Here is a 23,451-nt window from a genome sequence, read left to right on the forward strand (position 1 = left end):
AATGCCAGGATTATATCAGTGTCAGCTTAGCTTTCTGTAAGAAACCCATTTGCTTCCTTGAAGAGATCAGTCCCATTCAACATTGCAGCTAGCAGTCAGTTTGTCAAGAGGAGGCAGAAGAAAATTCTTTTGGGAATACGATATTATTAAACTTGTCCGATCCTTAGGACTTCATAGCGAAGGCATTTGCTAAAGCATATGTACTACGAGCAGAAAGAAGAATAATGGTAAACCAAATTACTGAAAATGGCAAAGAGCTATTGCTAAAGGGTAAGTACTTCATGTTGATATGAATACCTACAGAGGATTATAGTGTTCTGAAACTTTCAGTGTATCTTAACTGAAGAATGAAAATATTGCTCTTTCTGAAACACAGGATTATTAAACTGCTAAATGGTTTCAGTTGTGTAGTATCAGTCAACTTGATTGGTAAAACTATTCTCTAATCTAGTTTTGCAAACTACCCTAGAAGTTTGATAGTAACTTCGCACGTTTGTCATGTTGATAAACCAAAGATCTGTGCTTAATTGTACACGTAATTTTGTACTCTGGTGCAGCTTAACTGTTGCATAGGTTGTTGTCTGGGAAAGCTTTGGCTGTTACTTTCATGCAGAACATAGACAAATGCAGTCTTTAGAACTCTGAACTATTTCAGAGGAACTAATATATTATCAACAGTACAGCTTTTAAATTTACTTTCTGGTAAAACTGTTTTGTTTGTGTCCCTTTTGTAGACGCCAAAGCTGTTGCTGATTATAAATATGTACATGGTATCTGCAGTGTAGTGTGTAATGAGTTTTAAGAAGCACACCTTTACTTGTTGGGCAAAATCCAGTAAACTCATAACTTTAGTGACAGTGTCAGTTTAACAGTGAAGTAAATACTGTTATGTATTAAAATGGTGAATGAAGACATTATATTCTTAAAACACCCATGAATGTCGGTAGTTTGGCCGTAAGGTGCATTTTCTGATGGAAGAGTGTGTCTGAGTCTGGCATGTGAGTTCAGCGTCGTCAGTGTAACTGATAGCTTGAGCCTGTGTTTGAAGTACAGAGGGTCTCTTCACTGCCTAGAAGCTGTCCTGGTAAAGATCTGTCCTTTCATTCGGCTGTTCTTTCCTCTCATACAGCCTGATTGTTGCATGGGTTGGGTTGTTATCTGGTGCAACTCTGGCCGTTATTTTCATAAAATGCTGGGTCAGCCTGGAATTGACAGCTCATGCTTTCTACCACCTTCAGTGAAAAAGACCTGGTAGCCCAAGGTCATGTGTGAACTGGCATTAACTGACTGAATTAACAGTGTGAATGAGTTTTATCTAACTAGATGCAATGCTGTTTATTTCCTGTTTCTCCTATTTCTGATATAAATATAATACTCCTGATAAAAAAAACACCAACAACATCCCCCCCCCCCCCAACCTCAAGAACTTAGTATAAGTTCTCGAAATATTTTGAGAACTGCTTTTTCTGAGCTTGGAGTGTCACTATAAGTCTTTTGCTACTACAAAATAATGAAATTCTCATTTTCAGTTTTGAAAAACCTGGAAGTTAAATCTTAAATTATTACTTTCTGCTTTTGCATGAAAAAAAGTGCTTTGGATAATACTGACTACTTAGTAGCTAAAGTGAAAATGACTGTTCCTCATTATCAGATTTGTAATGTCAGCTGCCTGTTCCACTGCCATAAATGAATTTGTAATCAGAATTTTCATTTTTAGAAATGCTTCATGTTTCTAACTAGCTGTGTGTTGTCCATGGAGAAACAAACCTTTCTAATAGGTTGCCTATTTTTAATTATTATTATTTTTAAATAAGATTCTGTACTTTGGACTATTACTGACGTTGGATTAGGATTTTTGCTAAGCGGTTGGAAGTGAGTAATTTGAGAAGCAATATCTGATTTCTGTTTATGAAATTTTACAAATTTCATCTGCAAAATATAATTGTAAATTGAATGATTTGTTGTAGTCGTCTGAATGAACCAAGAAAGAGGTTTCATAACAGTTCTGAGAGTGAAAGAGTTTTGTTTAGCCCACCCACATGTGAGGAGCCACATTAATAAAGTATATGAGCAGATTTAGAATGTATTTTGAAATCAAATTGTCGTGTACATGTTTCTTAGATTATCTTAATGGGACAGTGTCTTGATACGTTTCAACAATACTCTTGAGTGCTTTGCTGCTGGAACGTGGAGGTATCGAGGTTCTTGAACTACTAGGAAAGGCCATAAACTTGCTTAGGGTTTTCTGTTCTTCAACAATACTCAGTTCTGCAAAACTTTGCTGCTGGTGGACGATGAGAATAATGCTATCTGAACACAGTGGAGCCTTTTGGAGGGAACCAAGTTTTATCTCACAATACAGGTGCTTGGGAAAGTAGTATCTTAACAACTGTGTTAAAACAGTTTCTGTTGTAGAAACAAACAAACCAATATCTCAAGGTGTAATAAAAATGGACATGGACAGCTTTTAAAACTTTATCCTTAAGGCTGTGAACGAATGTCTTCAAAGCAGTGTTGCGACTAATAAAACTACCTCATTACGCAAGGAAGAAATATTCTACCTGAAAATAATTTCTGTTTTGTTTCCTGTAGAATACCTATATTGGGTGTGTTCATTTGCTTCTATGTCTTGTGAGAACAGTAAACGTAGCAAACCCATTTTGGTTTTGTGGTCAAAAGATCAAACTGAATTCTGGCCTCATTACCAGTTGTGTAGAAATTTGCAGAAGATCTTGAGACATGAAAATCTGGAAAAGCATAAATAATTTGGAACAGAACTAACTTGCTTTCTAAAGTGAGATAAATTTTGCATACTTTAAACCATCTATAAATTAGTTTTTTTGTTGAAGTTAGGCTCTCTTTGGAAGTAGTTTGCAGCATGGCAAGACGTGTGTACAAGAGAGGCACTCCAGGGATCAGCTAATTGAGCCATCTCTTTCTGAGTAAAAAGCGAGCCTACGTGATTAGTTGAATATAACTGCCTGCTGTTTAGATAGCTGAAATTAGGTTAAAGGAAGCCCACACCAACTGCTTGGGTATCAACTCTAGCTGCTAATCTTAAATTCCAGTGTTATTTGTGGATGGAATATTAGAAATAGGAATGATTGATTTTTTTTTTTTAATTAAAAAAAATAAGTCTAAGATAAATAATATTCTCTGTGCATGAAAATGGCTGTTTGTGTCCCTAGCTATTGCAGGCTTTGTGGCCAGTGATGCTTGTAAAACAGTGTCTGAATGACAGAAAAAAGTGGTGTTAGCTGCTATGCAATCTGTTTGATTACAATTTTATTTTTTTACTGTGGTGTACACAAAGGAGTTTGCACATGCATAGTACAATTACAAGTGAGATACTAGCCCTTGTGCTGCTCTAGAAGTTAAATTACATTGAAGGGAGGAGTGTTGGGCTGTCCTTTGAGCTGGTTTTCTAGTAAATACCTGCTGTTTGCAAGTTATAAAGGGGTAAATAAACCTACGGGTTTCTTGCTTTGTCAAGCCTAGCATTTAATTTCTAACTTGGATTTGTACTCTGATTCATGTTAAAATACTCTGAAGAAATTTAGCCCCTCAGTTAATATTTAGCTCTTGATATTTCAAGCAGGGAGGATTATGGCAACGCTGCATGCCATCATCCCAGGTCGTAGCCGTAGCTGGAGCTCTGTCCAGCTTGCCTGCCTGGCAAAGCGTGTCGGAGAGCCGGTGTGCTCCTCTTGGCTTACTGTGAGCATGGTGTGTGTGCCTCTACCAACTTGCATTTTATTAGCTCGGATATATGCCTGTAAAAGCAAAGTGGCAGAAGTTTGTTATCAAAGTTCAGCCCTCTTGGGGAATTTTATTTTTTTAATGTTTTAAGCTTTACTGTAGCTTAATTAGCATTGCTGTGTTTTTGGCTTCTCCTGTTATCTGTGTTGGCTAGACTAAAGCTAGTCAGACTACGTCCATCTGTGGTTTCAGCATGCCTTAACTCGTCGGGTAGATAGAGCCTCCGTAAGAACTAGGTGAGCGTCTCCGAGTTAGTCATGTCCAAATGGAGAAATCTGAAGTTGTTTTACATGTACTACCTTCCACTTATTTAACTGAACGTGATGAAGTAGGGGAGTGGTGGTTTTCTTTAAGGGAGTTCAGAAACCGACAATAGGGGAGAATAAAGCCTTGACAGGTCCAGTCATGCAGCTGCTCCTGCCGCCTTACAGGGATGATTATTTTTTTAGTAGTCTGGCTGAGGATCCTTTATCACTGTGAAGCTCCCTGCTCTTTCCTTACAGTAGTCTCACTGTGCCTAATTGTTCAGCTTTCATTTGTCCTCACTGACCTGTTTTTCTTATAGTTACTTTCATATATGTGTTTTGTCTGTAATTCTCTCTAAATTTTGGTTTTCATCCCTCAGTTACTAAAGAAAATGCAATGGCTTGCACAAAATACTTGCGCTCAGTGTGCCCGAGCAGTGAGACTGTGTCTCTCTGGCCTAATCCCCTTCCAGAAAGCAAGCAGTAATGTGAACGCTGTCCTGTCTGTTCTTAATATTTTTTCTTTTTTTTTCTTTTTTTTTTTTTTTTAATTAAAGGCAACATAAACCTTTCGGAGAAGAGCAAAATAAAACCAGTCAGTAGAATATCCACTACATTTTTTCTGCAGTGTTTTTTTCTTGGCAATGGCATAAAAGTTAGGCAAAAGTTTTGACATCCATTTATTGCTTTCATTCTGTCTCCTGGGCTTGTGTGTTTGCATGTGTGGGTGTATGCTACTTAAGATCTTTAGGTTTTGTTCCATGGACCATCTTTGATGTTTTATGGAACTCAGGTGGTCCACATGATGATGAACCTTATTCTATAGACCTGTGTCTGTACCTGGGTAGGGGAGCTCTAAAAGTTCAGGGAACTGTGGTGGAGATGTTTAGATAAACTGTTGTCGTGGTGGCTGCAAATAGAATTACTTGGTTTGGAAGAGAACTGGTAGCATTTGGAAATAAAATGCCTTAATTCTTGAAAGATGAGGAAGACTGAGAAGCAGTGAAACAAGTGAAGAGGAGACATTAACTTACTTGGAATATAGCTTGTCTGCCTCAAAAACTGAGATTAAGTAGGGACTAAGGCAAATAAATTATTCTCTGTTGCAGCGTATATAGCTCACTCTTTAAGAAATGTTCCTTGCAAAACAATCTTGCATGATGAAAACTAACACCACATAGCTACTCTCCAAGACCAAAGACTTGATAACTCAGAATGTGGAAAACGGTGCGCATGTCACAAGATGGTGCTTGCCCAGGAGACTTCGTGCTTCAGAATGTAAACTATCCTCATGTGAAGCTGGGGCAAGAATTCCCCCGAGTAGCTTTCCGAGATCACCTCCGCTCTCTTCCAAAACTGATGGAGATAGCAAGCTCTTTCCATGCAAGCTCTTCCCATGCAAGTAAGTCTCTTTGAAGCTGCTGGTATTGCTCAATGGCAGATGGAATATACTAGACAAATTTTTTATTGCAATATGCATTGTATACTGTGCTGCAGTCCATTCTATTCTATTTTGTCAAAGTACATTTGTGATTCTGGTTGAGGAAATAGTCATCTGCCATATGTTTTACTCATGAAATGGGAAGCAGAATATGGAAAGAGAGAAAATGAGATTAACACGTTGATGTTGTGATTTAGGATGTGTCTGAAAAGTAGATTGCACCAAACATGCAACTGTGAAGGTGATTTTGGCTATCATTTAATTAGCTGTATTTAACTTAGCAATGTGGTATCCAAATTGGCACACATCTCTGCAGCACCCAGTTCTACATAGTGGTGAAGTTAAAATAGGATGTCATTGTAAAGAGCTTGAATATAAACTTACGCTCCTTTGCTTCCCGTTGAAAGTGTTTTGAGAGGGGGTTTAGTGGCACTGCACTGGAGCAGTAGAATCATGCAGTTTGAAAATTCACTTATTTTTGCATTGTCCACAGTAATTCAGAATCTGTATATGGTTTGGGATAATGGAGCTAGTGCTTGAAAGTGGTAAAAAGCTAGCTGTATTTCTCTATCATCTGAACTTTTCCATCATCGTGTGCCCTAGTAGTTGCAAAACCAATACTGTATTTCCAATCAGTAGTTCTACTGATTTGTCTGTTGCAGTTTGCTTTGTTTGGGCATCCTGTGTGCTGGAAGATGTATAAAGCAAACACACCAGGGAGACAAATTCAGAGTAAAAGTCTGATGGGAAGGAACTGGGTGATGCTTGAACATGCAAATGGAGAATGAGAGCGGAGCTGGAAGCTTTTTTTGAGAGAGAGCGAGCTTCTGAAGAGACCAGTTGTGAAAAATTTACTGGACGTAAAATGAAGATACATCTATAAAGTAATGCCAATTAACTTGAAGATTCATTTTAAGTCACTGGTCTTTGCTAGGCTCAGGGAGATGGTATGAAGTAATCTTTCTCAAGTAAGGATAGGTTATACTGATGACGGTAGCGAGAGGCTTGGCATTTTAAAAGAGCAAAACAATTGTCATCTTATATAGAAGTATGAGATTGAATGTTTGAGTTATCCTGACAATAGTCTGATTTTTATACGTGAAAAGGGAGAGAGTTTCTGTAAACATTACACGTAAAGGAACCGCCATTACACTTCTTTGAGACAGTGGTAAACTGCATCTGTAAGGTAAGGTTCTTGATGGAAGAACAAGGAAGACTAAGACAGCAAAGAACTGATTTAAAAATCACTCAGTGATTTGAAAAAAAAAAAAACAACCAAAAAACAACAACCAACCGAACAAAAAAACCCCAGTTTGGTGTCTCAAACATTCAGTTACCAGAGCTAGTATATAGGAAATGAGAAAACAAAACAAAGTTACTCTTGACCTTGCTGCATTGGGTAAGTGTAATGATGAGCAGACACTGCACAGACCAAAGGCTCGAAGAATCAAGTAGATGGCATTTCTGTTGATGGTGTCATTATCCTTTGCACCTGTGTCCAATTTAATGAGCAAAACCTGGATGGCAGGTAACTCCATTTCCTCAGCAAAAATCACAAATGTACTTCAACTGCAACAGGACAGGATGGACTGCAGCACAGCCTACAACACGTACTGCAACAAAATTGATCTTGTATACTCCTTCTGCCAATATAGACATAACAAATAGAGCAAGCAAGTAGTTTCTGCAATTTTTTAAGTAAATGTTTACCTTTGCTGAAGTTGCTAAACCTTTTATTTTGATGCTGTGTTGCTAAGCTTACTGATATTTTTCTAGTCATGCAAAAAATTCCAAAAAGTACAGCGACGTGAACATCTTACGTGTAGGTGGGGTCAGCAAATAAGTTGAGCCCACTTGTGCAAGGCAGCTGCTAATTAACATTTTGGTGTTAGTTGTCGGAGCTGTGAGAAAGGCAGTAGCCATGTAAACACAGCAGACTGCTATCTGCAAATATTTTTGGTCAGCGAAGTGTTTACTTCCAGAAGCTTAAAAAGACCTCTATTGTTTGTGAATATTGGTGTTTTTTTCAACAATTTTGTTCGAGACACCTGTGAGCAATTCCCAGCAAATTGTGCTGCTTTCCGTGCATCCCTTCCCCTCAGTAAGAATAGTGCTGAACTTTCTCATAATTTTTTTGATCATAGCAATTACTTTTATAACTTATATGCTGCTCACTGTGTGTAGGGGAGGAGTCTGCTATTTGCCGGTTAGGTTCTTTTTGTAAGTTGATTCGGATTTCAAAATGCAGAGGTACTTCAATTATATTAAAATAATTTAGTGTAGCCTTGTTGAATTGATTAATCATAGAAAATATGCACCAAAAAATCTGTCTGTTTAATCTCCTGTTCTTTATGTATTCAGTGTAAAATAGTTCTTTAACTTGCAGTATTTTCATTTGAGATAATCAGTTTTTTCTTTAATTTTCAATTTCTTTAGTGGTTAGTTTTTTTGCAAATAGAATAAGTATTCCTTGGATTGATCCTTTCTTATTGAGATACTCTTGGAAATCTCTTTACTTTGTATTGGCTGAAAGAGCAGGGAGTGAAGGGTTATACGCAAAAGAAAGGAATTTTTATTTTTCAGGCAGGGTGTAACGGGACCCACGGGTCTGCGAACTTCTGAATACTGGAATCAATGTAATCCCCACTTCCCCCCTCCCCAGCTCGTTTTTTTTTTTTAAAGTGTGTCCTTTTTTTTTTTAAGTAGTGCCCTTTTTTATTTTTTAAAGTTACTACTTGTTAGGAAAAGCTCTACTGATCTTCCTTGTTATCTTTTTTTTAACATTGTTCTTTGCATATGGGAATGCTTTTCTTTTACTGTACCTGATGTTAGGTTTTAACTTAAAAGTGTGAGAGGAGTCTGAAGAATGCACAGTCTAAATGTTCAAAATAGAAGAAGGGTGAAGGCATCATGAAGTGAGCACCTTTGATGTCTAGGACTAGTGGGCATAATAAAAAACCAAACAACAACAAAAAAGTGAGAGGGGCTTTGGTTGATATTTACCTGTATTGTAATTACAGAATCTAGTCTTTGAATTGTTCGGTCTCACTGAATCTGCCTTGTCTGTTTGTACATCCTGCTCAAAAGCTGCACTTAGCGTTAGTAACGATTTCTAAGTACACGAGAACTGTCTCTTCACTTGTCACCGTTCTGTGTAAGAAATAGTTATAAAAGGGAACACTGGAGAGTAAAGTCACAGATAGTGTTGTAGCTGTGACTCTACTTGTAAGTTTTACTTTGAGGTGACTTTTAATTCTATTTTAATGAAAGCAGAGGAGCAGAAATAGAAATAACTCTACGTTGAGAGTAGCACCTCTGATATTGATGATATTGCACAAGTATAGATACTAAAAAGAAACAGATTCAATTCACCGCAGAAGTTCATTCCCTGTGGTTTTTGTCAAGGTCACAAAGTCTGTCTTTCTGTTCTTATCAAAACCTGTTTTGTTTTTTTTTTCTTTGCAGGTCATGGCAACCATAAAGAAAACAGTCCTTTCCTGAACAGTTCAGAAGCTGGCAAGGGAGGTGATTACTATGACAGAAATCTGGCCTTGTTTGAGGTGATTTCTAACTGTTTTTCTTACTTCTAATGTGATTTGTGATTTTCTGAGATGGGAGGGATTAAGCACATCGTCTTAAGTGGAAGACAGAGCACTGTGAGGGTCCAGGCAGTCGGTCGGTACCTAGCTCTCGCTGCATGGCAAATCTAAGAGTCATTGGTGTGTTTAAGGGTATGTCTGCAAAGCAGCAAAACATAATGGTACCAGAGGTGACCTGGATAAGTTAAGTAGTGAAGCTGTGGCACTGTGGGCTAATTAGTGTGGAAAATGAGCATGGGCTGATGTACTGTGTTAAGCAGGACCATGTTAATCTGTAGGAGAGTGCCTAAATTCTGGTACTCAAATTAGCCTGGGTATCCTGTATGACAACAGTACATCAGTAATACCGATTCCTCCCCACATGCTTTTTTGTGAGTGTGTCTGTCGCCCGAGGTACCAGGAGGCCGAGGTATCCTGTGTGATGAGAAAGATTATGAGCGCTCAGGACTGTGAGGCAGAGGTGTGACTGTTTGCGTGTGGAAGTGAGGAGGACCAAACTCTCGTGCAGGAGGCCTGTTGGAGCCACACCAAGTCCAGCCAAGCCCTCCTCCACATCCTCACCTCACTGGCACTGCTTTAACTGCAAATTTTGGCATGGTCTGCTAAGACCCAAGTTTATAAAAAATGTTCTCAGAAGCTCAGGTGCTGGGGAGTGGTGCAGCGAGCCTTTGTATGGCTCTGCAGCTGCTTTCTAGCTGGGCTTCTGAGTTACAGCTTCACAGCAATACCAGCAACATGTACCCCTCATTTCTCATTCTGGAAACTCGGTGTGGGGCAGCCTGAGCTGGCTCTACACCCCACCACGTTGGCGCCTGTGGAGTTCAGCTGCGTGGCGTAGAGGCTGTTAAAGTAGAACTGACCTGCTGCTAGAGAGGATCTCATCGTGGAAAGGCTACAACTGTGTGTGGAGGCGGGGTGCTTGAGCTAAAAGACTTTGAAGCATGCTCCTAGCTGTGGTGTCTCTAACCTCTGAGGCATGGTAAATCTGTGATCAGGTTAAACTCACTTGTAGGCCATGGACAGTTGGCCACTTGTGGCGTGGCCCCTCCCAGTCACACACCTGGCTCTTCCATAAGCAGTAACATGGTACCACACCAGGTCTGCAGGCTCTTTCTGTGGCACTGAAGAGAGGGAGGAGCAGCCCAAAGGCCATGCTGCTCAGCTGAACAGCAAGCATGTGTTGCCTCAGACTTTTTCTGGAAGGAATTGTAATCAGGTTTTTAAAGACATGAAGTGCAGATCAGGTCAGAGAAAGGAGTAAGAAAAGGGGTGCTTGGCTCATGGCATCCATTTAGCCATTTGAGGTCAGATTCTGCGTCAGGTACAAAGCACGCAACGCTACTGATCCTACCGGAAACTGGTTGTGAAGATACGATAAAACTCCAGACAGTGAAATATTTCTTAATCATTTTTTATTTCCTCTGTAGAAAATTGTTTCTCTTTTCTATGCATTACTTACCAATTAGGTATGTAAGACATTTTAGTTTCAAAGAGAAAGGGGAAGTGAATGATTTTGAATTTTTTTTCTTTTCTCCCATTGAACTTCCTTTCAGAAAGAGAAGTTGGATGGGGTGAAAGTAAAGGAGTGAGGCCTCTGTACATACGGCTTTTGGGATTTTATCTAGATCCACATGAATTAGATGACATAGTTTGAAAAATGTAATAAAATTATCAGAGAACATGCACGCCTGCAATGACCGGAATTTAATCACTAAATCTGATTTTTTTTTTTTTGGCAACTTGACCTTTTTAAAAGTTTATCTGTTGATGTAAGCTGACCTTAAGAGATACATTCAAGGTACACGTTCATTTTCTTAAAGTCCCAAGGCTCAGATGACTTCTTTATTGCTGTAATTGTTGCTTAGCAGCACCTAAGGAGAAGGATGTGTACAGTGCAGACCTGTTGGCATAGCGTTTTCCTGTCGGAGTTGCACTTCTTTCAGGAAATTAAATCCTCTCATCAGTGGTTCAGGCAAAAGGAAATATGCTGTCATTCCCTGGATGAGTTTCCTGGTGTGTTCCCTGGCAGCCTCAGGCATGCCAAGGAAGGCATGACCCCAGCCGCTCTTCAGAAATGCTGTGAATTGCTGAAGTTGACTAGTTGTCTTCTTCTGCAGGAGGAACTTGATATACGACCAAAAGTGTCATCTCTGCTTGGCAAGTTGGTCAACTACACAAATCTTACCCAAGGTGTTAAGGAACATGAAGAAGCAGAAAGCACTGATGGCTCGAAGAAGAAAGTATCAAAAGTAAGTAAAGATTCTCTCCCTGGCCAGCTGATGAACAGGATGATTCCCTTTGTGATTTTTGGAGAGCTGAACTCCTTTCTGCTTAATCTTAACCTCTGCCAGGACCCATGACAGTGTTGCAAAGAAATAATGTAGAACTCTGTAGGTAACCAGATGTTACCAAAGAACTGGGGCCGATGTAGTGGTTAAGCACTGTGCACTGCAGTGCAGTTACATACCTTTGGTATATATTTAGACAAGGAGGACAGGCTTTTAGTGGTGAATGGAGCAAACAACAAAACAAAACCCCGAGCTTTTTTTCCTAGAGCTGTTTTAGCTGCCCGGCAGCATCTGACACATCTCTACAAGCCTGGTAGGTATGACACAGCACTTGCAGGAGACAACGCCCTGCTCGAGTGGTGGGTGGAGGTCAGATTGGACACCCTGGGGCAGCTCAAGAGTCGTTCTGGTGTTAGGCACTTGGGCAACTGAATTCTGCCCCAAAGGAACTGCCTTTAGATGATTAGCCCTTTTGGGCTGGCCTTGTAATGACTAGGTAGAAGGTGGGGTTTGATTGTTGGGAGTCAGATTTCTCTCAGGAAGGCTGTGTCTATCACTGCTCCTCTTCATGCTCTGGCATTCTGACAGGTGTTTCACTTAGTGGTAAACCCTCAAGTGGTATGGTTGCATTTTATGGCACTTCCAGACCTGTCAGTTTGCTTGCAAATTTTGTCAGAAGAAAGCTTTCCCAAAAGCTAAGATAACACTTGAATTCTACAGATTTTATAGTAGTGCCCTGTCGAAGTTTGAGCCGTCCATTTCAGAAAGAGATGACAGTGATAATGTTGAAAACCAGCACATTTTTCGCAAAGAGCTTGCGTGTTACCCCACACTGAATGCCGGATTCCAGCTCCCTTACTCGCACTCCAGTTCCTTATTCTGCATGGTTTTACACTGGCCTTAATGAAGTTATTTAGTCAACATGAGACTTAAAATTCAATTTTATCTCGGGCCACATGCACTGCTGAAGTGCTGTAGTATTGTGGTTAATATGACATCATTACAAGACTGAGTGAAGGTCGTCTGGGTGCAGTAACTGCATTCTGGTACTATAAGCTTAGATTTAAAAAGTAATTTAAACATTTTAACTGTTAATTTCTTTTGTGTAGTGCTTGGTGTTGTATTAATTGCTGAGTCTGTCCAAAGTATTTACCTTCGCATTACTAATATGAGGTGTCAGCTGCACCTCTGTTTTAGCATGCTGTTGGTGGGAATAGTGTCAGGCGGCAGCTGTTAATATGATGTTACTGCATAATCTAAAACAGTTTTCAGCCTCTTGCTATCAAAAGCAGATTGATCATTACCCCAACAAAGGTAGAGTGGAGGGGGATACAATAGGTTCAGTCTTTAGTATTTTGAGAAAGTTCTGATCACTTTTGCTGTTTATTTCCTTATTAATTGCCTGACCAGAATACCAGGGCAAGATGCAGTCTAATCTCAAAGCTAGTCGTTTACTGCTCTGTTGGAAACAGAATTGGGAGAATTTGCTGACGGGTCTGTGCTGTAAGGTTGATTAAAGCAAATACAGTATAGCTTCATAAGGTAAAAATGAGGCAAATAACAGGAAACTGAGAAGTTTTTTTAAATCCCTGGTAGAGTAACATGTAAGGATTGGTGTTAATATTTCTACATCTAGGTACGATTTATGTAAACGCGTGTTTTCAAACTTGACTGCCATAAAAAAGGACTGTTGCTCTTGTTAAAGCTATGCTTCTATGGTAAAATAGCATTTGGGATTGATACCTGGGTTGTCCTGTGTCTCCAATATGTGCATTTGCAGACTTCTCAGATGTTTTTTTGTAGAATGGGTTGGGTAACCATTCCAAAAGTGACAATATCATCCTGAGTTAATATCTTAGTATTTTCTGTGTAAACACTGCAGTTTCCTTAGGTGAATCTTTGCCTAGCAAGTGGGATAAATTACATCAGCTGCAATATCATAACTGTAGTATGAATTTCTTCTGCCTCTCTTGCTATAAGCAATATGAAATTTTTAACACCTTGTAGAATATAAGAAGGTTGATTATTAACTCGTCCAATAATAATAATAACCATTAAAACAAGGAAATTAAAAAGCAGTAACTGTACAATGCTGTGGATTGAAGATATCCAGAAACAGTGCAAATAGCCTTCTTCTATACATTTGTTTTTAATCATCTTTGAAGTATAAATCAATACACTGCTGTTGCCTCATCCTTCCCATTTGAGTATTAGTACAGACACAGGAATATCCACCACAGCATGATAGCAGGTTCTGGTTTTAAGTGCCAGCGTTATTAACTAACTCGTTGCTGAATGCTCTACTGTGTGTGCTCAGTGAATCCGTACCGAGCCAATGTGGTAAGCTGCCTGTCCTGATGTGTCACTTGCTGGAACTGACATCTCCTAGGCAAGAACTGGAGCATGGAGGGTGAGCAGACTCTAGATCTGGTATTCAGTCTTTGCAGTAAGGGAATACATAATTGTCTATCTGAGCAGATAGGACAGGTCTCTCAGTGAATAACTTTTTGTGATCTAACACACCCCTGCCTGCCAAATCGTTTCCATTAAAATGAAAAAAACCCACCAAAAGACAGCGGAACATTTCCACAAGCTCTGGAAAATACATAATGTGACTATCCCCCTTCTCATCTCTTGGAATAATGGCTGCAAAGTTTGTGGCAAATGAAGATCAGGACAATTTCAGTGCAAAACATCTTACTATAAGCATATTGCCCTGTTTCAGCATTCCCATTAAATATTTTTGATAGTGGCATTCTGTGTTAGATACACATCAGATAAAATTGACGCTACTCCATGTAATAGGGTAGAAATTGAGATGCTTTGCATTTTTTCTAAATACAGTCTTGTATTAAAGCACTTAATAGATGCAGTGCTATAAAAATACCCCCTTCTTATGATGAAAAAAATAGATTAACTATTTTAGTTCGTGTATCTGTAATAAGGCAGTTTGTTTGTGTGCTGCTGTCTGTCCTCATGCCACAGAGCAACCGCAAGAGCTGTCATTACCGACCAGTGTCCCAGAGCCCTACGGCCAAGTGCTGTGACAACCCATCGCGCCGGCACAATGGAAATAGTGTCCTTCAGACCCAGATCAATATTTTTATCAATTACGTGTCTGCAGCTGGTTAGGGTGAACAGAAACACGATCTGCACCGCTGAAATTGAGACTGTTTTCGAGATTTTTCTGTGCCTGCTTGGGTGGTCTAAAACAGCGTTCTTCAAAATGTCTTTGTGTTTCATTTCCTTGATGCAGCACAGGATGTTTAATTTTTTTCATTTGGTAGCAGTGGAGTCTGAACGTAATACCCTTCTTATTTCTGACTGTGTTCTGTTGAGACCTCAGCACTGGTTTAGTATCCCTTACTGATCATAAGATGCTATAAAAAAGGGTCAAGTCACTGCAGATTACTGGCATTAAATATTTCTGTGGACAAGCTGATTCAAGTAGTATGTGTGGATTGTTCTTTCATACCAGTATTTTTTATTCCACAGGGTCAGAAAATCCAGAGTAAACTCTTATGCTGGAGATACACGTAATAATACTGTGGCTGAGGTTTTGTTGGTGGACAGGCACACACGCATTTCCTGGGCTGCTCTGCAGTAGTCCCATAACTACACAACTAATGCATAATTTCCCTTCCTCTGGGGCTGAAGTTGGCGTGTCACTTGATATGCATAAGAGGCCACTTGAGTGGGAGGTGGAGAAGGTGATGAACAGCAGACCAAAGCTGCAGGAGCCGTGCAGGGCAGAAGATAGGAAAGCTGAGCTGAAGTGAATTCTTATGCAAAGGAAGTGTGTGTTGGGAGATATGCAAAGGGCAGGCTGAAAACAAACCTGCTTTGACAGTGCTTGGAAAACTGGCACATACAATGTGGAACAACTGTGCTTCTGCCTTGTAGGAGCTGTAGGTTGGGCTGATTTCCTATTCCCAGATGCCAGTTTTGCCAAACTCGTAGAAACTGCTTTACCTCTGAGATACCCACACATCTGATAAATTCACTTGATGCTGGCTGTTGGGTTCAGAGATGTTGTGAGGGGGCGACTGATGGATGAATGGTCAGAGAGATGACAAAATTATGTGGAATGTGTCTTTCAGAGAAGCATGGAGTACGTTGTTGTGACAATAGGAAGCCATTATGCAGGGCACGGTCTGCCCAGTGTCTGACAACATTATTTAGTCCTTTCTCGGTTAAGTTTATGCAGTTGAAGACACAATGTGTATCAGATGAAGGTGTTTGAATCAAAAGTATCTAAGCCTTCCCTTCTTGAGGAAACAGGTACGCTAGAAAGAATACCATGAGAAGATCCTCCTCCACTGTAGCGTTGAAACAGCTCATTGGAAATCCTCACCTCGCTCTGGTCAGGATGCTTATGTACAAGTGTCATTTCTGTTAGTATCAGAAGACAACAGTTCCTTTTGTCCTTATACCCAATCATGACCAAACTGATCAGGTTAGTTCTACAGGATGGTAATTTTTGTACAAATGGAAGGCGATGCTTTAGGGCTTTTTTTGTCCTGTGACATTGGAACAGCTGAGTAACAGCGCTCTGACCCCAGGCTGGTAGGCCTCACAGGGTATGTCTGTTGCAAACTGTCAGCACATGGTTCTGTTGCCCACTTTACTTCAGGAGGTTCCCTTGAGTTGAAGTGTGTATGGGGAAAGTCTGGTTGATCTGATCTAGCTTTAGTCACATGAAGAATTCAGAGCTGACTTCAAAATATTCAGTCAGCAATTCCTGGCATTTCTAACAAAGAACTGTTCAGCTCGTGTTCTCAGGCATGGGTTTTTCATCTCCGGCAGGGCACATGCCTAATGCAGGTGAGGAAATTTTGAATTGTAACATGTAATTGCAAGTTGAAGCGATAAATTCTGAAGTTGCTTAGTTTGACCTGGTTATGTTATAACCATTTGATTTTTCTAGGATTTTGCTTTGTATAATAACATATACTCTTCACTTGCCTTAGGTAACTAAATTTTTCCATAGTGAAGACGAGGCAAGAACAAAGTTTTTGACAGCCATCTTATTGCTTTGAGAATAATATGCTTGCCTTGAGTACCATTGCCTTTGATTCTTGACTAGTTTGTCTATAAGGGTGCATGTTACCTTTCTTGGCAGGAAACCACGGAGATTTGGGGTTCCGAATTGCTGCCTGTGCCACGTGTGCCAATGCAGGGAACTCTTTTGTATTCCTTGAAATAAAACCTTATCAGTGGCAGTTTGATATCATTGTTTTGGATCTGACTGTCCTCTGACAGTAACTATTTGGGCAAAGGAGAATTCTACAGGATACTGTGTTGAATGCAAGTCATGTGCAGTTCCTGTGAAGTCACGTAACTAACTTGTATTTTCTCAGTCACCGTCAAAAAGTAATTCAGAGTCTGATGCTAACATTAAACATAAGGAAGTTAGAATCACTAGTTTTACATGGAATATACAAACTGGAAGAAAATACATTATGCATGTCTCCAGATTGCTTCCAATTTTTTTCTGGTTCTAATGTCACAGAAGTATGATTTCCATGAAACTAATTAGTTTTAATTCCATTAAAACTACTTAATTCCATTAAGTTTTAATTCCATTAAAACTACTTTGGGGAGTAGGGTAGGATCTATATTACTCGGGGTCTGCAGCACTCAACAGGTTTCATCCTAGAAACTCTGTGGTTCTGCAATAAAACAAACGCATGTATGCTCTGTTGTTAGTAATTGGTGTTAAATGCAGAGTATAATTAATTGAAATGTGAAGATGTGGTAGAGTCAGCATTTTGTTCAGAAATCCGTGGGTTTGGTGTTAGGAGTTTGCTTTGTGTTTTGTGGAAGTCCAGTGCAATAGTATTTCTGTGTTTACCTGATGTTTCCCAGATTTCTACCGTTTGAAAAACTGAAGTTGTAGGGGTTTCTGGTTATCTGTGCTTTGAATAATTCCAGTTAATGAATGTCAATGATTTTTTTTTCAGTCACCCAGCATGGGCACCCTGATGGGGGTGTATTTACCATGCATGCAGAATATCTTCGGGGTTATTCTTTTCCTGCGGCTGACTTGGATGGTGGGAATGGCTGGAGTTCTTCAGTCCTTCCTGATTGTATTGCTTTGCTGCTGCTGTGTAAGTATATAGGTAAAATAATGCATGTGGCGTAACCTCTGTGAAACTTTTCAGAAACTTGGAGAGTCAGCATTGTAGATGCATGCGTAAAGAAAAGCCAGATTTATGCTAGACACTTCCGCTATGTTTGTAGCCATGTGATTTCTTTTTTTCCCTTTTTTTCCCCTTCCCACTAGTACTTCTAAACTGGCAAACTGTATTTAGTGTAATATTTACTCTTAAAAATGGTGTTTGTTCAGCAAGCAGCTGTTTTCTGTGCCTGTCCCAGGTCATGGCTGCCTGCTTTGCTGCACTAGCCTTCGTTGGAATTTCAGCCCTGCAGATGGAGGGACATCTGCCTTCTTTTATCTTGCTTTGTCTGCAGACACCCATTATTTGACCCGATAAAGCAGTGTTCATCTCTCAAGCAAAAGCCTCAACAGCCTGATGATTAAATTCCTGCTAGCTGTGTTTTCTTTCAGATAATGACCTGTAGAAGCAGAATAAATAGAAATATTGTAACCTATATGCAGTGGCAGCTTTGCTCTATCAAGAAACAAGTTATGTTTTAAGAAATGTTGTTGACACAATTGCTTCCTTTTGCTTGTTTTCTCCAGACTATGCTGACCACCATATCAATGAGTGCTATTGCCACAAATGGTGTTGTTCCAGGTGAGTGTAGTTAGCAAATGTCTCATCTGTATTAAAAAAAAACAAAAAACAAACAAGAACAAACCCAGACAAATTGCTATAAGCTGTTAATGTGGCTTTAGTCTAGAGAAATTTGCTTAAGCCAGGATACAATGCCTGAATTCATATCTAGTATTTCTTCTTAGTATCAATTATGATTTGTTTGGTTTTTAGTTACCCCTGTGCTAACAAAAAGATACTTCAATTGAACCCCCAAAAAGCAGATGCACAGTGTGTAATTTTGTTGTATTCTTGTTGTGAATATTTTACAATTTAGAACAATGAATAAATAATGATTTTACTCTCATTTTCTTGTTTCACAGCTGGTGGCTCCTATTTCATGATATCCAGGTCGTTAGGCCCAGAGTTTGGTGGAGCTGTAGGGCTGTGCTTCTATTTGGGAACAACATTTGCAGGAGCAATGTATATCCTTGGTGCCATTGAGATTTTATTGGTGAGTAGTACCAGAGTAGTCCTGCTTTGAAGACAAATAACATATAGAAAATACAGCAGTATTCTTGTCCTGTGTTCGTATACACATTCACAGGTAGCATCTCCAGTTTCTTGGTGTCCAGTTCTGTACCTCTTATTGCTTCCCATTGGAAGCTGCACACTTTATGGGTATCCAGAATGGCAGCTCTCCTGAACACGTAGATGGAAGTATGACGTAATCACAGACACATGCTGATCATGGATAAAGGTGGCTTATTTGTACTGCTGAAATAGGACGGGTCATTATCCCATGAATTTTCCTGTAAACTGACAATTCCTGCTGAAGAGCACATTGCAAATTGGAAAGTGATGTACATTCTAGTATAGGTACAAGATCACTACAGTAATATAGACAAGAGCTCTGTTCCTGCATTCCTTCAGGTTGCTTTCTTCTTGTTTCAGACGTATATTGTGCCACAAGCAGCAATTTTTCATGCGTCTGGTGCCCATGATGCATCCAGTGCTATGCTAAACAACATGAGGGTGTATGGAACCGTATTCCTCATCCTGATGGCAGTGGTGGTCTTTGTAGGCGTGAAATATGTTAACAAATTTGCTTCCCTCTTCTTGGCCTGCGTAGTAATATCCATACTGTCCATTTATGCTGGAGCTATCAAGTCCATCTTTGATCCACCTGAATTTCCGTGAGTAATACTTCTTGATGGGGTTATAGCTTTGCCTACAGGTCTGGAAGGCGGGGTTCAATGGAATTTACTTAAAACTTGTGCCTAATACGTTGTCAAAGATTTCTTTTTTTTAATTACTTCAGATATTTTTAGCTGTATATAGTGACAGTGAGAGTCTTCCGCATGCAGAGCTTGTGGAATAGAAGTTTCTTAGGGTAAAAGGAATGCATTATTACATTCTTTAACTGTCTCGGTAGAATGAAGTCTTGTGGTGAGTATACAGACCGACGGAGGCTGACATTTCTCTGCTTTCTGCAAAGACAATCCAGTATCTTAGCCTATGGCTGTTAAATTTTAGCAAGAATTTGGCTGGGTTATTTATGGCAGCCCTTCCCAGTAGCAAGCAGGTTGGCAGGTCCATTTTCCTCAGGCCGGTCAGACATGATGGGCTGCCTGTGTGGCTGGAAACTGTGGTGATGTGATGCAGCTGCTTGCTGAGAAATTGGGCATCTCTTCGGAATGTGGGAGGTGGGGGGGGGGGCCATGCTGAGGCTCCAGAGAAACTTCCCCTCAGTCTGTAAGCAGATGAGTCCACCATAGGAGCAGCCCTGCTCTGAGCACAGCGTGTGCTCCTTGGCACTTTAGCAGTTAAACATAATACAGTTTCTTAAACTCAGAGCTGGAGCAGCAATAATGTGAATGCAGATGTTTTACCAGAAATGCACACAGTGTTTCCTGATACTGCTGACAAGAGATGGATGAGCTGGAAATAGAGGAGTTGAGTCTGCATAATTATTCACATCTTAAAATGTTGTGACCACAACTAAGTACTAGCAACCCTCAAGTGCTCCCTTTAGATATTTAGGGCCCAATGATTATAATGTTTTACAACAGTGGCAGGTTTACAGCAGTAAAAATAAAACAGTGTCTTTACCTCCCCCTCATTATCTCTTGGATTGTTCTTGAATGTTCTCCCTGTCTTTCTTCCTTGGGCTGTATTCCTTTTTGTTTTGCTGAAGTAACCAGAAGTATTTATTTTAAATTCTGGAGGGGAAAGCTTTTCTGAAGTTACGGTTCACAGGCCTAAAAACCCTGCAAAAATGGCCCTGTCTCTTCCATTTTCCTGGCTTTAGTGCTTGATGAAAGCTTTGAAACAATTAAACTTATTAAAATGCAAGTAGCAATAAATTTAATGTGTTTTTTTCTGTGGATGTTTTCTGGCACTGGGCAGAGAAGCTGAATGAACTTTTAGTGGCAGCGAGCTGCTATGCTGTATCACCATGTCTTATGGAACTGTCTTTGGAGAAGTGGGTTAAAAATTGTCAGTGCTGGAATAAATTGTATTTGTAGTTAGGTGAAACACAACAGGCACCAGAGGATTTTAGCAGTTATGCATGGTATCCTCTGACAAGCAGAACCTTTGCTAATTGTGGTTGAAATGTATGTTCCTAATTCTGAAGCTACAATGTCAGGAGTCATTTGAGTGCTACTATACATAATCTGGGATAATGCAATTCCAAATATCTTCAGATACTCTACATATATAGTAATTTGAATGCTGGTATTCTTCAGATCTCTTCCATTCCAGTAGTTTGGTTTAACTGAAAACAAAAATGTTGCCTAATCTTTCCCTTTCATTGTTAAAGGTAAACTTACCAAATTCAATAAATCACACTGATGTAGCTTTTTATACCTCTACCAAAATTTTTGGAAAAGTAGGTATGTACTTCTGACCCTTAAAGGAAACAGATACACAGTCTTCATCCGGCTGCCACTGTCTTTTTGAAGCAGAGAAATGATGTAGCAGATTAGAGCCACTTGAAATTTCCATGATGTGAAGGAAGAATGATGGGGAAGGGCAGATGTCATTTTCCCGGTACCATAGGATAATACTGGGTTTCATGTTTCCCTTCCAGGATTTGCATGTTGGGCAACAGGACTTTGTCAAGAGATCAATTTGATGTTTGTGCCAAAACCATAGTTAAGGATAACATTACTGTGGCCTCTAAGCTTTGGGAGCTCTTCTGCCACAGTACGAACTTAACCACCGAGAACTGTGATGAGTATTTCCTAATGAACAATGTCTCTGAGATAGCAGGAATTCCAGGAGCTGCTAGTGGCATTTTAAAAGGTATAGTAAAATATTGCTATCCGTTAAAGAGGAGACATGCTGAGCAGTTGAAATGGGTTGAACTGTTCCCTGCTGGTTAAGAAAGAGGGACTAAAGAAATGTAATTACAGTGAAGAAAATTATTTTCAATAAAGAAAGCAAAGACTTATAATAAAAAAGTAGATGGCACTTTTGTCTTGATACGGTACTTGTCTGCTGTAAAACTGATCAAATTTGCCTTGTATGTCTCATCATTTCAGCAGAAAGTCAGCTGTAATTTTGAACCATACTAACATGAGTAAGTTGTTAAAATTTTTCTTAATTCTGTGTAGCTATGACTGTCCATTTTAGACAGGTTAAGATTCTGTCCTGAAAGATAAAAGTACTTTATGAAAAAAATGTACCTCCTTCTTTGTCTGCTCCTGAATATCATACCATTGAAAAGTGTTCATTATTGAAATGAACTCCGGAGAACAGTTGCTTTGTGCGGGTGCTGAGCACCCAAGGTTCCCATTTGCACAGGAACCAATAGTCTGGTTTCTAAAATGGACTCAGCATTTATCAGTGAAATTTCAGATGCTAAATAATTCTGTAATTCTTCCACTGTCTAAAGAACAATCCATTTATATATAGAAAGCTGGTCAGTATTGCGGCTTTGTGTGGATATGGTGGTTCATTAAAAATATTCAGTGTGTTTACTGAGGTTAAAATAGGTATGAATTTAAAAGAATGTTATATATGGTAACATTAAAGGATAAAAAGTGCTTAGACTTCTGTAGGCTTTTCATACTTATTTATTGTTTTTGTTACAGATTCCCCTGACAGCATGCAATATAAATTTTTTTTTCATGTAACTTGTGTATGTCTTAATTTGTGTTGATCACTGAATTGCGTGAATTGAGTTTGTAATCATCAGCTGTAGATGCATTATAGTGAGAACAGGCGTGAACTGAAACATGCTTTTTCTTTCTGTGGGGTGATACTAACACTGAAGACAACTTATGGAGCAATTATTTGGAGAAAGGGGAGATACTGGAGAAAGCCCATCACCCCTCTGTTGATGTAGCAGGCCATAAGAACAACCTTCACCTATATGTGCTTTCAGATATAGCTACTTCATTCATGGTGCTGGTGGGCATCTTCTTCCCTTCAGTGACCGGTGAGAATGCTGGGACAAGCGGGCGTCTTGGGTCTCTGAGCTTTCTTCTCTCCCTTGATCTTACATCCAAAATGTATTTTCAGGTATCATGGCTGGTTCAAACAGATCAGGGGACCTCAAAGATGCACAGAAATCCATTCCCGTTGGAACAATTCTTGCTATTGTCACCACATCGCTAGTCTGTATCCTTTTAAAATTAGTCGAGTCCTGGCACGTTGTAAGTGACTCAGCTGAATTACTGTATCTGATTTGTGGAAGTGCTTTTGGGTGACGAAATTATCAGTGTGCTCAGTGTAGAGTATGATTGGTCAATGGAAAAAAAAAACCCAAACAGTCCTTGAGCTGAAAGAATTATTATCCTGTTGTCTTCCATCCCCCCTTTTGTGTTGGGTTTTTTGTTTTGTTCTTTTGCATTTCTGTTGCCTCTGCTTTGCTGTGCAGTTGTCTAGAGCTTTTCAGGCTGGTGAAACACAGATATTTTTTAGGATGCAGTGGACTGTTAAGGTGAGGGAAGGCTTTACATGGGAGAGATGATAAATTTCAGTTCCTTAAAAAGCCCAAAACAAAACCTTTTAGTTTGAGTGGCATTAAGGAGTGTGTGCTTGCTTGAACATTTTAGGGCAAGATAAACTAGAGTTAGAAATTAGACTAGGTGTTTCCCAGGTGTTTTTGGGGGGAGGGGGCTGAAGGTTCACGTGTAGAGTTAGCTGTGCACTGCTACCCAGGAATCTATGTATTTATTTTGAAGTCAGTGAAACAAGATCATCTTACACCAGTTTACAGACTGTATTCTCCCCCGCTCCCCCTTGATTTTTAAGATGGTAATCTGATTTAATGCTATTCCATGATTCTGAGACACATCCCCAGCTGGTGTTCGTGGAAGTGTTACAAACGCTATGTTCAGTAGTGAGCTCTGTGTAGCTGTGAATGACTCGTTGTTTCCCGCCTGTTTC

General features: G+C 39.7%; 1 protein-coding gene across 5 annotated transcripts in view; it reads left to right on the forward strand.

Annotated features, from left to right (window-relative positions):
- The window catches only part of SLC12A4 (solute carrier family 12 member 4), a 49,600-nt gene that overhangs the window by 11,150 nt on the left and 14,999 nt on the right, over positions 1-23,451 (forward strand). For 3 of the 5 annotated variants that reach the window (XR_012765294.1, XM_075433391.1, XM_075433392.1), the window contains exons 2-10: positions 8,911-9,005; positions 11,162-11,293; positions 17,296-17,442; positions 18,039-18,093; positions 18,435-18,565; positions 19,006-19,247; positions 21,146-21,360; positions 22,334-22,498; positions 22,582-22,680. Coding sequence is in view for 4 of the 5 variants with exons in the window: in XM_075433391.1 (XP_075289506.1) it covers positions 8,911-9,005; positions 11,162-11,293; positions 17,296-17,442; positions 18,039-18,093; positions 18,435-18,565; positions 19,006-19,247; positions 21,146-21,360; positions 22,334-22,498; positions 22,582-22,680 (1,281 nt within the window). In the remaining variant the exon portion in view is untranslated. Of the gene's footprint in view, positions 1-5,118; positions 5,407-8,910; positions 9,006-11,161; positions 11,294-17,295; positions 17,443-18,038; positions 18,094-18,434; positions 18,566-19,005; positions 19,248-21,145; positions 21,361-22,333; positions 22,499-22,581; positions 22,681-23,451 lie in introns of those variants that run through there. The other 2 variants (XM_075433393.1, XM_075433394.1) reach the window with 2 other exon arrangements.

This window comes from Opisthocomus hoazin, chromosome 12, assembly GCF_030867145.1.
Source record: "Opisthocomus hoazin isolate bOpiHoa1 chromosome 12, bOpiHoa1.hap1, whole genome shotgun sequence".
NCBI classification, from domain to species: Eukaryota; Metazoa; Chordata; class Aves; order Opisthocomiformes; family Opisthocomidae; genus Opisthocomus; species Opisthocomus hoazin.